At 53.3% G+C, this 16,843-nt stretch overlaps 1 protein-coding gene across 2 annotated transcripts in view; it reads right to left on the bottom strand.

Annotated features, from left to right (window-relative positions):
* The window catches only part of ANLN (anillin, actin binding protein), a 256,636-nt gene that overhangs the window by 10,360 nt on the left and 229,433 nt on the right, over nucleotides 1-16,843 (bottom strand). For both annotated transcript variants that reach the window (XM_086964829.1, XM_086964830.1), the window contains one exon: nucleotides 1,234-1,320. In XM_086964829.1, the coding sequence (XP_086820955.1) occupies nucleotides 1,234-1,320 (87 nt within the window). The remainder of the gene's footprint in view (nucleotides 1-1,233; nucleotides 1,321-16,843) is intronic.

Below are 16,843 nucleotides of genomic sequence, written 5' to 3'. Positions count from 1 at the left end.
CAAGGGTACTGCTGACGAAAACTTTCTGGATCCAGCCTGACGCCTGGGGATATTTTAAGGTAAGGAATCTAACACTAAATCGGTTTCTTTCAAATTGTTGAGACAGGAATTAGGTGATTTATGTTCATATTTCCACACAATGCAAATCGACTGCATTTGAATTTGATCCTAAATTTTGAGTCAACCGACTCCAACTAATCTATCTCCAGAACCATCCGGTACTTTAAATGACTGTAGCGCTAAGAGACCCAGGGTGTACGTACATATGTATATGACATTTCTGTACCACGAGCCTAGCCAAAATGCGGAGCAGCACTGTACAGGGTCAATGACAAGCAGAAAATCAGTAAGTAAGAAGAGATGGACCAGAGGATGGTTTAACGCACTGTGAAGGGTTCTTTAAGGAGAATTAGTCTTCAATTCTTTCACAAATTGTGGCAGTGCTCCTGGTGGATACGGGGATGGTGCTCCATATCAAGAGCCCACAATGGCTGCATGCAATTTATCAATATCGTTCATAACAATTAAAACCGTTATCTTGCCCACGTTTCAGCATTTCTAGCGAGTGGAAGTGGATCTTTTGAGCAATGCTAAATGCAAATGATTAAGAAACTGATAATGCATAGTTTAGTCCGCTCCAAAAAACTATGCTCAATACGCAATCTTTGTAACAGCTCTGAAAAAGGTGGGTCACAGTGAAAAATAAAACAAGCACTTCTTTGTAAGCACATGAAAAAATGCTCAACTACACCACACTTTTGGCAAAAACACAGAATATAGGACAGTCCAGGCTGTCAACATATTAACTCAAATAGTGGGGGCCATGCAGGCAACTTGTGTGGAGAATCACACATGCGTCTGTGACTTCAGTACTATTTAGCGGTGACTCAGTTTATGGAAGTCACACTCATCAGTAGCCCTATTCTTACATGAGAATAGAGGAGTAGGAAAGGAGTAGAACGTTGCTTGGAAATCAGGGAAACCCTTGTTGCTTAAACGAGGCTGGAATACAAATAAAATAACCACAAGGGGACGATTACTCAACAAACTGAGGCCAAAACATTACGAAGAGTACATTTAAGAGTTCCTAGAGAGTATTTTAATGATATATTGGACGTGGTATGCACTTTTATAGCAATTCTATACATTGGCACGAATTACAACCTTCCTAATCGTGCAAACACAAAGTTTAATCTTGAACGCCAAAAAACAAATGACTGTAAAAACACTCACCAAAAAGCCCTTTTCTTCAACAAATGAATTGACCTGACATTTCAACCTTAAATAAATGTGACCTTCCAACGGAGAAAGAAATGGAACCTGTAGAAGGAGGAGAAATAATTGTAAACATGATAGTTCAATTACTATACTTCTTTATAATTCTTCAGATGTATCTTTAAACCATTACACAGAAATACAGAGAATAAAACTAAAGATCCTTCTAAGTTTTTCCAAGCTTGAATTACTCGAATGACCAAATAAAATATTATCACTACCAACAGACACACTAACTTATTTTTGGACTTAAGTTGCTATAAGAACAAGTTACTTACCTTCACTAAAAATGTATTTGGTGGAGACCAATGTTAGTTGTAGATTCCTTATCTTAAAATTTCCCCCAGGCAATCTGGATCCGGAACTTTTTTTCTCCTTCAGCAGTACCTCTGCGCGTTATTAGGTGGCATTGATCGGGTCTGCGTCAGCCATCCCGATGACTTTGTCTGACCTACACAAACACCGCCCATGCGAGCTGACGTCAGTTCGTAACACACAAGTTACTACTTGTGTAACAATATATCTGTAAGAGACATTAGTTAGTGAGATTCCTTACCTTAGAATATTCCCAGGCGTCAGACTGGATCTGGAAAGTTTTGCTTAGCAGGTCCCCCTGCGCGTCAGTAGGTGGCGTCCTGCTGCTCCGCGTTAGTCACTGGCGTCGTCAGCGCCGAAACAACGTCACAGAAGGTACTTAGGAGCCACCCATGCACTCCGTCAGTTCTGTACACAACTTTCTGCACCGAAACGCAGAGTCATGCAAGATACTGACCACTGGTGCATAAAACTAGGGCCCTAAAAGGGGTTGACATTAACCCTAGTAATCAGTTCACAGAACGGGGAGGATGGGTTGGGCGGTAAGGAATCTATCACTAACTAATGTCGCTTACAGATATATCGTTACACAAGTAGTAACTTCTGCATCTGAAAGAGACACGTTAGTGATAGATTCCTTACCTTAGAATAGATACCTCAGCAATACCAACCCCGGTGGTGGGTCTGCGAAGAAGATTACACCAGAAAGTCACGGAGCACAGAACGGCCAAAGAAGCCAATCTCCGGACAGGACTGTGAAGGCAGTAGTGCTTGGTAAATGTGTGCAGTGAAGCCCACGTAGCTTCCTGACAAATGTCCGGCAAGGGAACGCCGCGTCCCGAGGCAGTAGTGGCTGCAGTTGCACCGGTCGAATGGGCGTGCAGCTCCACAGGAGACACCTTCTTGGCCAAGGAGTAACCTGCTTTGATGCACAGAACGACCAACCGGGAGATGGTCGGTTTGTGCACAGCCCGACATATATTGGCGCCCACGTAGCCAACAAAAAGCTGATCATCCACCCGGAACTGCTGTGTACACTGCAGATAGAATGCAAGCGCACGTTATGGGTCCAGACGGTGGAGCCTCTCCTCTTCCCTTCCCTTGAAGGATACGGAGGCGGAAAGAAGGTGGGCAAAGTGATGGTCAGGCCCAATATGGAAGGGCGTGACAACTTTTGGCAGAAAAGAAGAATGGGTCCTTAAAACCACCTTGTCCGGATGAACAGAAAGGAAAGGAGGTTTAGAAGAAAGGGCCTGGAGCTCACTCAGTCTTCACTCAGTCTTCTGGCAGAGGTGATAACCAGGAAAGCCATCTTTAGAGTGAGAAGACGTAAGGGACAGTTATCAAGGGGCTCAAAGGGAGCACACATCAGAAAAATCAAGACAAGATTTAAGTTCCACTGAGGCATTACGAAGGGTACAGGTGGAAACGTATGCTTAAAGACTTTAAGAAAACGGTTAACAACCGGGGACTTAAAAAGAGAAGGCTGATCTGGAAGCCGTAGAAAGGCAGAGATGGCCGAAAGATAACCTTTGATAGTGCCCAGAGCAGAGCCCTGCTGGGCCAAAGAGAGAGAGAACAGAAGAACCACAGACAGCGGGGCAGAAAGGGGATCCACAGCCTTCGCTGTGCACCATGCCACAAATCTGTTCCACCTGCAGGTGTATACCGTTTTGTTGGGGATCCCTGGCTGCCAGAATGACATCACAGACTTCGGGGGGAAGATCGAAAGGTGCCAACTGTCACCGTTTAATCTCCACGCATGGAGGTGGAGGCTGGACAGATTCGGGTTAAGGACCGTCCCCCGCTGCTGCAACAGAAGATCCTCCCGAAAAGGCAGACAGATCGGGGGATCGATGCTCATACATAGTATCTCAGGATACCATACTCTTTGAGCCCAGTCCGGAGCCACAAGAATCACTTGCGCCCGGTCGCACCTGATCTCCTCAGCATTCTGGGCAGAAGTGGTATAGGCAGAAAGGTGTACAATAGACCGCAGCTCCACTTGCGACGAAAAGCATCTCTGAGCTAGTGCCGCCTGTGTAAAGACTCAAAGACTTGGCTGTGGCTGTGGCGTCTAAAGCGCTCCAGGGCTTTGTCTGCTTTATTGCCAAAGAGGCGGGAGCCATCAAAGGGCAGGTTCATGAGCGAGCCCTGAACATCGGGCGAGAACCCAGTGGAACGCAACCAAGCGTGGCGCCGCAACACCCCAGTCGTGGAAATTGCCCTGCCCAACAAATCAGCGGTGTCCAAACCACACCAGATGGCAAACTTCGCTGCATCCTTACCCTCCGCAATCGCTTGGGAACAGACAGCCTGGACCTACTCAGAACACTGAGGCAAGACCTGAGCTACAGAATCCCACACTGTGTGGGAGTAACGGCCCAATAAGCAGGCGGTGTTAACCAACAGCAACCCCAATCTGCTGAGGAGAACAATCTCTTGCCAAATAAGGACTCTAGCCTTTTAGAGTGCTCATCCAGCAGAGCTGTAGGAAAGGCACTCTACGGCGTCGAGACCTGAATGACCAGGCTCTCAGGCGTAGGGTGAGTGGTCAAGAAGGCGGGATCACCAGATGCCGGGAAATGGCACCAAGCGACGTTTTTATCCACCGGCGCCCCTGTGGCCAGACACAACTCAGTACCTAAGAGGACTTCGTGAGGACCTCATTGAAGGGGAGCAACTGCTCAGATGACGCAGACGCCGTCTAGAGCACCTCCGTAAGGAGGTTGGTTTTCAGGGCCACTGTAGGGAGGTCGAGATTGAGACCCTCCGCAGACCCACGGTGTAGGAAGCTTTCTCCTCTATAGTAGGTGGAGGAGAGGCAAACCCCGGGTCAGAAGACACATCAAGTTCGCCTGCATGTTCAAGTTCGTACACCTAAACTTGCTCGGAGTCACACTGCCGGGCAAGGGGGTCCTCTGACCCGTCCCAGTCTTTGTCCGGCTCCGGTGTAGAGGGGGCCGGTTGCGGCAGCAGATCCAGAGACGGGACAAACAGCGTCAGGAACGGCACTGAAAACCGTGCCGGCCGGGGCCGACCCGGAGCAGCATCCCAATTCGGATCCCAGGCCGGAACAAAGTGGTCCGGGAACGAGGGGTGGGGTAAACGGCAAGCAGTTCGGCGCCTGAGGCGGAGCAGAGGCGCAGGATTTTGTGGCACCCGTGGCGGAGCAGCCAGGTGAACAGGATCTGGACACGGGACCGCAGGGTCTGAAGGCGTGCCGGCGGGAGCCCGGGGCCTAAAAAGGCAGTCCATAGCAACAAGAAACTCTTGCATCTGTTAGAGAGTCGCCGACGGACCCAGGTACAGTGGGTAGGCCATGGGACACTCGGCTCCAGAGGAACCGCAGGGGCAGAGCCACTGCCCCCCTCCGGGGAGCGACGAGGGGACGTCGGCGAGCGAACACGCTTCTTCGACTTCTTTTTGTGGCGTCGCTTACCGGAATCTGAAGGCGAAGACTTAGAGCCTGAGGAGCGACGGCTCCGGTCCTGCGAGCGGTCTCGTGAACGGCCCTGAGACCTGAAGAGGTTGTGAGAGGAATGCCGGACCTCCAGCAACTTCCGGTGCCGCTCCCGCAAGGCCTTCGGGCCATGGCCCGACCGTCTCGGGAGTCATGATTGGTCTCCAGGCAGTAGCAGCACACATCGTGGGGGTCCACCACCTACATGTTATGGCGGCACGACCCACAAGACTTAAAGCCGGGCATCCCCAAGTGCACCTGAGACAAAAGGAGGAGTCAAAAGGTCTCAAAAGAGTAGTAAAAAATTGACTGAGGTATGTGGTCAATCCAGATCTGCGCTTTCGGCGCGGAAAAAGAAAGAACTGACGTCAGCGCGCATGGGTGGCGCCTAAGTACCTTCCGCGACGTCGTCTTGGCGCCGACGACGCCAGTGACTCACGTGGAGCCGCAGGACACCACCTACTGATGCGCAGGGGTACTACTAAGCAAAACTTTCCGGAACCAGTCATACGCCTGCGTATATTCCAAGGTAAGGACTACATCACTAACATGTCTCTTTCCGATACAACTTTCCACGCCAGGAGCGCATAGCAATTAAAAAAAGACGCGGACCACTGGCGTACCAAAACCAGGGACCTGCAAGGGAGTGCCTATCCGTAGAAATCAGTTCGCAGAGCGGGGAGGATGGAGGAATGAAGGGGGAATAAAAGGTGGGCAGAGTGATAGATTGAAGGCTTGGTCTGAAGCACCACTTTATCTGGATAGACAGATAGAAAAGGGGGCTGAGAAGAAAAAGACTGCAGCTCGCTCACCCTGCGAGCAGAGGTTATGGCAACAAGGAAGGCAGTTTTGAGAGTCAGCAACCTGAGGGGACCGTAAAGAAGAGGCTCGAAGGGAGCATAAGAAAGATGAGAACCAGATTTATATTCCATTAAGGCATTACAAAAGGAGTTGGGGGGGGGTGGGGGGGGGGGGGGGGGGGGGGGGGGGGGAGGAGGAACCAGACTACTAACGCCCTTAAAGAATCTGTTAACTATAGAAGATTTGAATAAAGAAGGCTGATCTGGCAGCCGAAGAAAAGCAGAGATGGCTGCAAGTTATCCTTTAAGAGTGGCCAAAGCAGATCCCTGCTGGGCCAAGGAAAGAATGTACAAAAGGACAAAGAAGAGCAGAGAGAGTCAACAGCCTTTGCTGTGCACCATGCTAGTAATTTGTTCCACCTACAGGTGTATACCGTTTTAGTAGAGACGCCTGGCTGGCAAGATAACATCACAGACTTTGGGCAGAAGGTTAAAAGCTGCAAACTGATGCTGCCAATCTCCACGCAAGGAGGAGGAGACTGGATAGGCTTGGATGATGCTGCAACAGAAGATCCTCCCAAAAGGGGCAGTCTGATCGGAGGATCAATAGTCCTGCTCAGAAGGTCGGGGGTACTAGACTGGGCTCAAGTCATTCTTGTAGCTCCTGACTGGGCACAGTCACGCTTGATCTTCTTGTACACTCTGGGCAGAAGTGGTATAGGGGGAAAGGCGTACAGGAGGTACAAACTCCAATCACGACGAAAAGCGTAGCAGAGTGAGTGCTGCCTTGGAAACTCCAACGCACAAAACTGATATTACGTGTTCTCATCGGAGCAAAACAGATCTAACCAAGGCGCTCTCCACCGCTGAAAGAGACCTTGCGCCGGATGGAGATGCCATTCCTGATTGGCTAGGCATGGACGGCTGAGTTTGTCTGCCCTGGCGTTCAGGTCGCCCGCCAGGTGTTGAACCACCAGGGTTATGTCCCGATGTTCCAGCCATGTCCAGAGGCGTAGAACTTTTGTTGCCCGGAGCTCCAAAAGATTGATATGAAGGCCGGACTCCGTCGAAGACCAGATGCCTATGATCTCTGCCTCTCCTAGCCCCATCCAAGAAGTGACGCATCTGTCAACACTGTTAAATCTGGTTGGGGAAGGGAGAGGCATCTGCCTCTGACCCATTCTTGGTTCGTTAGCCACCACTGCAGTTGGTGCGCAGTTCCCTCCAAGATCTGGATGTAGTCGGATATATTCCCCATATGCTGTACTCATTGGAACTTTAGGTCCCACAGCAGAGTCCACAAATGCCATCTGGCATGATCCACAAGCAGGAGGCATGAGGCCTAGCAGCCTCAGAGAATAAGAATGGAACTACTGATCTGCGCAGATGAGCTGCGACCACCATCACCTTTGTGAACACCTGATGCTCGCGGCCCACCGTGAACCAAAGGTAATTTCTTTTGGCTGGCAGCATGTGGATAGGAAAATAAGCTTCCTGCAAGTCAAATGCCACCAGCCAGTCTCCTGGGTCGAGTGCAGATAGAACTTGGGCTAGGGAGAGCATTTTGAACTTCTCATTCCGGAGGAAGAAGTTGAGGACCCGGAGGTCTAAGATAGGACACATGCTTTTGTTTTCTTGGGTACCAGAAAGTAGCGGGAATAACCACCACAACCTACTTTGGGCACAGTGACCCTATCTATAGCTCCCTCAGCCAAGATAGCCAATACTTCGAGAAGTGCCAAATGATCCTCCGACATGCTATCGTAAGAATGAGGCATGGAGGGACAGGTTGTCTCTAAGGGGAGAGAGTAGCCCCTTCGGACTATTTGCAGAACCCACCAGTCCGACGTGATAGATTGCCAGTGGAAGATTTGGAAACAGATTCTGCTTCCGACGTGCTGGTTTTGGGCCTTTAAAAGACTAGGAAGGTTTGGAAATTGTGGCGGGGGTGTGGGGAGTGGACTTGCCTACCCACTGGCTTCCTGACCCACAAGGACACTCGGACCCACGCAGAGGCTGGACAGCTTGCCGGACTCTGCTAGGCTGGACAGGACATGGTTGGGCACCCCTTCCGTAGCCACAAAAGGCAGACAGGTGGACGAGAGGTAGCCGCAAGGTCCAAGAACCTGGCTGTAGCTCGAGAATCCTTGGAGCGCTGAAGCACAGAGTCTGCCTTCTCGGCAAAAAGGCAAGTGCCATCAAGGGGCGTATCCATCAAGGAAGACTGGACATCCCTCAAGAAGTCAGAAGTCCTCAACAAGGCGTAGTAGCTACCGACGTGGAAATCGTTCTGCCCAATGAGTCAGTGGTTTACATGGTGAATTTGGCTGAGTCTCTCACATCTACATCTGATTGTGAGAGAACTGTCTCTTCCGGGCGCTGAGGCAGCGCCTGCGTGACCATATCTAGGATAGGATGGGAGTATCAGCCCAAGAGGCATGTGGTATTCACCGACAGCAACACCAAGATGGAGGAAGAGAACATCTTCTCAAGGTGGTCCAGCTTCTTGGATTCCCCATCTGGGGGAGCAGAATGGAATGTGCCTTTTGATGAGTAGGTTTGGACTACCAAGCTCTCTTGGGGAGGGGTGTTGGGTCAGGAAAGCTAGGTAGCCCGGAGTGGGGTGGTGGTGGCGGACAATCGTCGTATCCACAGGAGCCCCTGTGCTGGGCTTGGACCAAGTGCCCAGAAGGACATATGTGTGGGCTTCATTGAGTGGCAAAAGGGGTTTAGAAGAGGAAGCAGCAGGCTGAAGCACTCTCTCAGCTTAGTCCCGACTGCCACCATAGGGAGCTAGAGGCCTAGGATATCCGCTGCCATTCTCACCACCACAGCATTAGAAGCTCCCTCCTCTGAAGCCACGTTAGGGACAGAAAGCTAGCCAGTGTCAGGGGACGTGTCACCAGCATCACCCAGGTCTATTTGACAGTCCGGTTCCTCAAGCTGGTAAGTTAAAGTGTCCAGCGGCCCCTCCCAGTCCTCCTCCTGGCCCAAAAGGAGTACCAGGAATTAACACAGGGATGAAAGACCCTTCCGGCTTTCAAATCAACGTCGATCTGACTGTGTCCACTACAGGAAGGAGGATGGGTTCGGCGCTGACCGGGGGACCGGTCGACGCCGGGAGCGTCATCGGGGAAGGTTGGGTGAGATCGACTGGCGTCGATCTGGATCCACGGGTACCCTCCTGAGCTACCAGTGCTGAAGTTCCAGGGCCCCAGAATGACTCAGTGGGGCCCAAAGGCCCGCCGGCAGAGCCAGGCTGCCCAAAGAGGAGGTACAAGGCCACATAGAATTTCTGATCTGGGCAGGAGACGCTCCAGCTCCTGCAAAGGCAAGGAGGCGCGGACCAGTTTCAGAAGTAGGCACCGGTGACGGAGCCTTCCAGCGACAACGCTCTGGATCCCGCGTTGGCCGACAGACTGGGAGTAGTCAAAGAACGCCTCGGCTTCTTAGACTTCTTCTTGTGCTTCTCTGACCTACCCAAAGATCTCCTATGACAACTTTGAATAGTGTGGGCTCCAAGACTGTTCGAGAGCATCCCCTCGAACGAGAGCGATGTAGAGCAGAGCACTGGGTATTCAGCAGCTTTCTGGACCAATCGCACAAAGCATTCAGGTTCACGGTCCAGCACTCTGAGCTAGACTACGGGTCATGGTCGCGCTCCAGACACCAGAGGCACACAAGGTGTGGAACCGTCACGGATGTCATCTTGTGGCAGGAACTGCAGGTCTTCAAGCCAGTCCTTCACTGGGACATCAGATGCACCAGGAGTCTAAGACTCGTAAAATAAGTAGACAAAAAGTAGAACAAAGTTAGACAAAAAGAGGTTAGGGGTAGCTCTCTCCGGCTCTGCACTAGGCTGGCACGGAAAAAGAAAGAACGGATATCAGCACGCATGGGCAGCGTCTATGTAGGTCCCGCAACAAAACGGCTCCCACGACAGACAAATGACGCGAAGCAGACAGACAGACACCACCTAACGACACACAGGAGTACTGCTGGAAAAAAATCTTGGGATCCAGACCGACGCCTGGGGGAAATTCTAATGTAAGGAATCTACAACTAACAGTATATCAGATGAAACTTTACTGAGTTTACCAAGCCCCCATTTTACCAAGGCTCTATTATTTCATTTGTGTTGATTAGTTGCTCCCCCTTAATAGTCAATACAGTCATAAGCACCCTCTTTTCGGACCCTTAATCTATCGTTTTGTGACAATACATTTCCATATTTCTTAAGAAATAATGATCAACCTGTATCAACTGTGTGGTGGTGGCCCTTATGGAACACTACAAACACTGTAGACCAATCTACTGACATTAGATGGTAGCTTGAGCAGAAGGGTTCTAGTCTACCAAATGCAGTAACAGCACTATCCAGCAATATTTTTATTCTGCCAGCCACATTGAGTACTCTGTCAACCATGCTGAGAAAGACCGATTTCCTACTGAAATTCAAGAAAGATTTGCAAGTCATGTGGTTCATAGACTTTTCTGCCCCATATTGAAACTTCCTTAGTTAAAACTATTTTCATACCTTGTCTTTGCCTTGATGCGTATGCAGCCTATTGAACTGCTTTGCCCTACCTTCTATACTGTTAATGCTTCCATATTTGACACCCTCCTTTCGGACTCTCCCTTAAAATCCTTGTTTTTTCTTACTTTCATTGCACTCTGAAGTGGCTGCTTGACAACATTTAAGTGTGTTACTGTTGCCCTGGGAAGATCCCATGGAGACACAAGGGTCTAATCCTGGGGGCAGCCGGTCAAAGCCCCTTAGGAGGAAGGAGGCGCAGGGTTACAGTGCTCCATTCCATTTGGCCTCGGAGAAACAAGCATAAGGGTGACACCTCATTGACCTAGTTCCAATTGCAACAAGCGATTGCAAATGCTACTTACCAGTATGCATCTGTTCTTGGCATGTAGGGCTGCTGACATTCATATCTGTGCATAGATCGCCGCCTAGTGTTGGGTCCGGATGATTGCATATTGTTGTCCTGGAAGAGTCTTCGAAGTATCACGAGATAGGTGGCTCCTCCCCTGGACTACAGTGCGCATGGGCATCGCCTCCATCCCCAGATTGTTTTTAGCCATTGGCAGAGATGGAGTGAAGTATGTGAGTGATGACCATGCTATGAGCATATATATATACATATGAATGAATACTGCAGCTGCTACAGGCGCCGGGGAGGAGGGTGGGCGATATGAATGTCAGCAGCCCTACATGCCAAGAACAGATGCATACTGGTAAGTAGCATTTGCAGTTCGAGGCATGTGGGCTGCTGAATTCATATCTGTGCATAGAATACATAGCAGTCCCTCCATTAGCGGCGGCCGCCCGTGCCAGCTGCAGCAGTCTGAAAAAGTGTTTTGAGAACAGCCTGACCAACAGCTGCCTGCTGTTTGGAATGCACGTCTACACAGTAGTGTTTAGTGAAAGTATGTGTGGTAGACCATGTGGCTGCTCTACAGATATCTTCTAAGGGAATGTTACCTAGGAAAGCCATAGAGGCCCCCAACTTCCTGGTGGAATGGGCCCTCGGTGGGATAGTGAGAGTGCGCTTAGCTTTAGCGTAACAGATCTGAATGCATTTCACGATCCACCTAGCGATCCCAGCTTTGGAGATAGCGTTTCCCTTGTGGTGTGTGGCAAAAGCAACAAAAAGCTGCTTGGTTTGCGAAAATCTTTTGTACTGTCGAACAAGTTACTTACCTTCGGTAACAATATATCTGTAAGAAACATTAGTTAGTGTTAGATTCCTTACCTTAGAATATCCCCAGGCGTCAGTCTGGATCCGGAAACTTTTGCGTAGCAGTACCCCTGCGCGTCGGTAGGCGTCGTCTGCAGGCGTCCCCTGCGGCTCCGCGTCCGTCGTCGGCGTCGTGCGCCGTGATGACGTCGCTGGAGTATATAGACGCCGCCTCCGCGCGCTGACGTCAGTTCTTTGTACACAGCTTTTCCGCGCCAGGAGACGCAGAGCCATGAGAGAACCAACACTGGTGCCATGTAAAACTAGGGCCCTGAAAGGGATGTCCTTAACCCTAGGTATCAGTTCGCAGAACGGGGAGGATGGGTGGGTTCGGTAAGGAATCTAACACTAACTAATGTTTCTTACAGATATATCGTTACCGAAGGTAAGTAACTTGTTCATCTGAAAGAAACACGTTAGTGTTAGATTCCTTACCTTAGAATACATACCCCAGCAATACCAACCCCGGTAGTGGGTCTGCGAACCAATACAATACTACACCAGAAAGTCCTGGAGGACAGAACGGCCAAAGAAGCCATCCCTCCGGACTTGACTGTCCAGGCAGTAGTGCCTCGCAAAGGTGTGCAGCGAGGCCCACGTAGCCGCTTGGCAAATGTCCTGCAAGGGGACTCCCCGGCCCAGGGCAGTAGTAGCCGCCGTGGCCCGAGTGGAATGGGCCCTCAGCCCAACAGGAGGCTCCTTCCGAGCCAAAGAGTAGCACGCTTTGATGCAGAGAACGACCCATCGAGAGATGGTTCGTTTACAGACCGCCCGTCCCATTTTCGCACCCACGTAGCCAACAAACAGCTGGTCATCCACCCGGAACTGGCGTGTGCGATCCATGTAAAATGAAAGCGCACGTTTTGGGTCCAGACGATGGAGCCGCTCCTCATCCTTTGAAGGATGCGGAGGCGGGAAGAAGGAAGGGAGGGTGATGGACTGCCCGATGTGAAAGGCCGAAACAACCTTGGGCAGGAAAGAAGGTCTAGTCCTCAGAACCACCTTGCCAGGATGAATGGACAGGAAAGGGGGTTGGACAGAAAGAGCCTGGAGCTCACTCACTCTCCTGGCAGAGGTGATGGCAACCAGGAAAGCCGTCTTTAAAGTCAGGAGACGGAGAGGACAAGAATGAAGGGGCTCAAAGGGAGCACACATCAGAAAGGTTAGAACCAGGTTCAAATCCCACTGGGGCATCACAAACGGAACAGGTGGAAACATGTGAGTGATGCCCTTCAAGAACCGAGTTACAATCGGGGATTTGAACAAAGAAGGCTGATCAGGAAGCCTCAAAAAGGCGGAAAGGGCAGAAAGGTAGCCCTTGATAGTGCCCAGAGCAGAGCCCTGCTGGGCAAGAGAAAGAAGAAACAGAAGAACCTCCGAAAGAGGGGCAGAAAGAGGATCCACAGCCTTTGCTGTGCACCATGCCACAAATCTGTTCCACCGACAGGCGTATACCGACTTAGTGGAGGGACGCCTGGCTGCCAGAATAACATCACAGACTTCAGGAGGCAAGTCAAAGGGCCTCAACTGCCGCCGCTCAATCTCCAAGCATGGAGGTGGAGACTGGACAGGTTCGGGTGGAGGACCGTCCCCTGCTGCTGCGACAGAAGGTCCTCCTGAAGGGGCAGGCGGATCGGGGGACCGACTGACATGCTGAGTAGCTCGGGATACCAGTACCTTCGAGCCCAGTCCGGAGCCACAAGGATAACTTGGGCCCGGTCGCGCCTGATCTTCTTCAGCACTCTGGGCAGAAGTGGTATAGGCAGAAAGGCGTATAACAGACCGCAACTCCACTCGCGCCGAAAGGCGTCGCCGTGCGAGTGCCGTCTTGGAAACTCCAACGCGCAGAACTGATGACATTGCGCGTTCTCTTCTGTGGCGAATAGATCTAACCAAGGCTCTCCCCATTGCAGAAAGATGCCTTGCGCCACGTCCGAGTTCAGACGCCATTCGTGATCCATCGAGCACCGACGGCTGAGTTCGTCCGCCCTGGCGTTCAGGGAACCTGCCAGGTGTTGAACCGTCAGAGTCACGCCCTGACGTTCCAGCCATTGCCAGAGGCGCAGAGCCTCCTGGCAAAGGGTCCACGACCCCACTCCGCCCTGTTTGTTGCAGTACCACATGGCGGTGGTGTTGTCGGTGAACACCTGCACTACACTCCCATTGACAAAGGGGAGGAATGCCTTCAGTGCCAGACGAATCGCCCGCAGCTCCAACAGGTTGATATGGAGCTGGGACTCCGCCGGAGACCAGATGCCTCTGATCTCTGCCTCTCCCAAGTGGCCACCCCAGCCCTGGAGGGACGCGTCCGTCACGACAACGTGCTCCGGTTGGGGAAGGGAGAGGGATCTGCCTCTGACCCAATCGCGGTCCGTAAGCCACCACTGCAGTTGTCTCGCAGTGCCCTCCGAGATCAAGACGTGGTCGGACAAGTTGCCCTGATGCTGGGCCCACTGAAACTTCAGGTCCCACTGCAGAGCCCGCATCCGCCACCGGGCGTGATGCACCAGAAGGATGCAGGAAGCCATCAGTCCCAGCAGCTGCAGCGTCAACCTGACCGAAACCCGGGATAGCGGCTGAAAGATGGGAATCAAAGCCTGAATATCCCGAACCCGCCGTTCCGGAGGATAAACCCGAAACTGCGCCGAGTCCAGAACCGCTCCGATGAAAAGGAGCTTTTGAGAGGGACACAGGTGTGATTTCGGCACATTGATGGAGAACCCCAGGTCGTGCAAGAGGTCTGCCGTCATCTGAAGGTGGTGGACGACTGTCTGGGGCGAGCCCGCCTTCAACAACCAGTCGTCTAGGTAGGGGAAGACTGAAACCCCCAACCTGCGCAGATGGGCTGCGACCACCGCCATCACCTTCGTGAACACCCGTGGGGCGCTGGTAAGGCCGAAGGGAAGCACGATAAACTGAAAGTGCTCCTGGCCTACCGTGAACCGCAGGTAACGCCGGTGGGCCGGCAGGACGGGGATGTGAAAATAGGCATCCTGCAAGTCCAACGCTACCATCCAGTCTTGTGGGTCTAGAGCAGCCAAGACCTGAGCTAACGTCAACATCTTGAACTTCTCCTTCCGGAGGAAGCCGTTGACGTTCCTTAGATCCAAGATAGGACGTAGGCCCCCCTTGTCCTTCTTGGGCACCAGAAAGTAGTGGGAATAACAACCACGCCCTACTTCTGGCCCAGGAACGCGCTCGATGGCCCCCTTGGCCAAGAGGGCCGTAACTTCCTCCTGCAGAAGTGTCAAGTGGTCCCCCGACACACGGTGGTTCTGCGGTGGCATGGCTGGAGGAGTGGTCTCGAAGGGGAGGGAGTAGCCCCTTCGGACGATTTGCAGCACCCACCTGTCCGAAGTGATCGTGCGCCAGTGAGCGTGGTGATGGCGAACCCTGCCACCCACTGGCGTCACATGGGGCCGAAAGCACGGACTAGGAGGATTTTGAGGCAGATGCTGCGGGGGGAGGTGTGGTCTGACCCCGCCGTTGTCCCCGACCGCCACCACGGTGGTTTCCACGGCCGCCACCGCGTTGAAAGGATTGTTGCGGCGCGTGGCTGGCAGCACGTGTGGGGGCGCCCCTTCCTTGGCCACGAAAGGGACGAAACGAACCAGTTTGCTGACGCTGGGTCGAGAGACCCAAGGACTTGGCCGTGACCCTGGAGTCCTTGAAGCGTTCCAGCGCGTGGTCCGCCTTGTCACCGAACAGGTGACAGCCATCGAACGGCATGTCCATCAATGTATTCTGGACATCTGCCGAAAAGTTGGCGGATCTCAGCCAGGCGTGGCGACGAATCGCCACCGTCGTTGACATAGCTCTGCCCAGCGAGTCGGTCGTATCAAGACCACACCGTATCGAATATTTCGCTGCATCTCGGCCCTCAGCCACAGCCTGACCGAGTTTTACCCGCACCTCCATGGGGCAATCTGGCAGCAGTTCCGCGACCGTATCCCACACAGAGTGGGTGTAGCGGCCCAAGAGGCAAGCGGTGTTGCAAGACCGCAGGCCCAAACTAATGGACAAGAAGACCTTCTTGCCAAACTGGTCATACCTCTTGGATTCCCGGTCGGGCGGGGCCGACGGGAATGCGGACTGGGAGGTCGAGGCCTGGATCACCAGACTCTCAGGAGTGGGGTGGGTAGACAGGAACTTGGGGTCGTCCGGACAAGGACGGTGGCGCCTGGCCACGTTCCGATCAACAGGCGCACCTGAAGCGGGCCTGGACCACGTGCCCAACAGAACGTCTGACAAGGCTTCATTAAACGGCAGCAGTGGCTCCTGTGGGCATGACTGCGGTTTGAAGACCTCAGTGAGGATGTTAGGCCTCACGGCCGCGACGGGGAGCTCAAGGTGTAAGGCCTTGGCAGCCCTCATCAGCACCACGGAATATGCAGCTCCCTCCACCGATGCCACGGATGGAGGAGAGATCAAACCAGGGTTAGAAGAGTCGTCCAGACCACTGGCATCCCCCAAGTCACCTGTCCAGTCCGGGTCATACTGGCACTCGCGTGACAGAGGGTCCTCGGACCCCTCCCAACCTTCACCGAACTCTTCATCCTCTCCGTATTCGGAGTCAACGATGTAGACCGGCTCCTCGGGGTTCATGGGCCCCATCGGCGCCGGGACCGGCATCGAGCGACGCCGGTCCGGCTCCGCGTCCGGGAAGGTAGGGGGAACGGCGCCGCCCGGAGCCCCGCTGCCGGCACCGGAGAACCGGCGCCGCGCGGGGGCGGCGTCGGGGGTAACCCCGATGGTAACGGCGCCGGGGAGGCCGGAAGACCAGCCCGCGCCGATCCCGAAGGCCCTTGCGGCGCCGGGGTCGGAGCCGTCGGCGGCGCCGGGGCCGGAGCACCCGACGGCGCCGAGGCAGGGACACCCGAACCGCCAGGGCCCCCAGACGGTAGCACTGGGCCCGAAGGCGCCGTAGGCCCCGTCGGAGAAGCGAGCGCCCTCATGGCCATGAGGAACGCCTCGATCTCCTCAGGCGTCGCGCCGTGCCCAGGGACCGGAGGGTATGAGGCAGGCCGCGCCGGCGACTCTCGCGGAGCCTCGGGGTTGGGGTCACCCGAGCCCCCGGCCGCATCGCGCGAGCGTCGGGGGGGGGGGGGGGGGGGGGGGGGGGGGGGGGGGGGGGGGGGGGGGGGGGGTACGATGACGACGCCCTGACTTCTTGTGCTTCTTGCCTGACGAGTGGTGTCGACTTATGGAACGCTCGGCGCGGCTCCGCGACCGCTCCCTCG

This window comes from Lissotriton vulgaris, chromosome 4_1 (genome assembly GCF_964263255.1).
Source record: "Lissotriton vulgaris chromosome 4_1, aLisVul1.2, whole genome shotgun sequence".
Classification (NCBI taxonomy): Eukaryota; Metazoa; Chordata; class Amphibia; order Caudata; family Salamandridae; genus Lissotriton; species Lissotriton vulgaris.
Note: the sequence above shows the minus strand (reverse complement) of the source record. Positions and strands in the feature narration are given on the sequence as shown.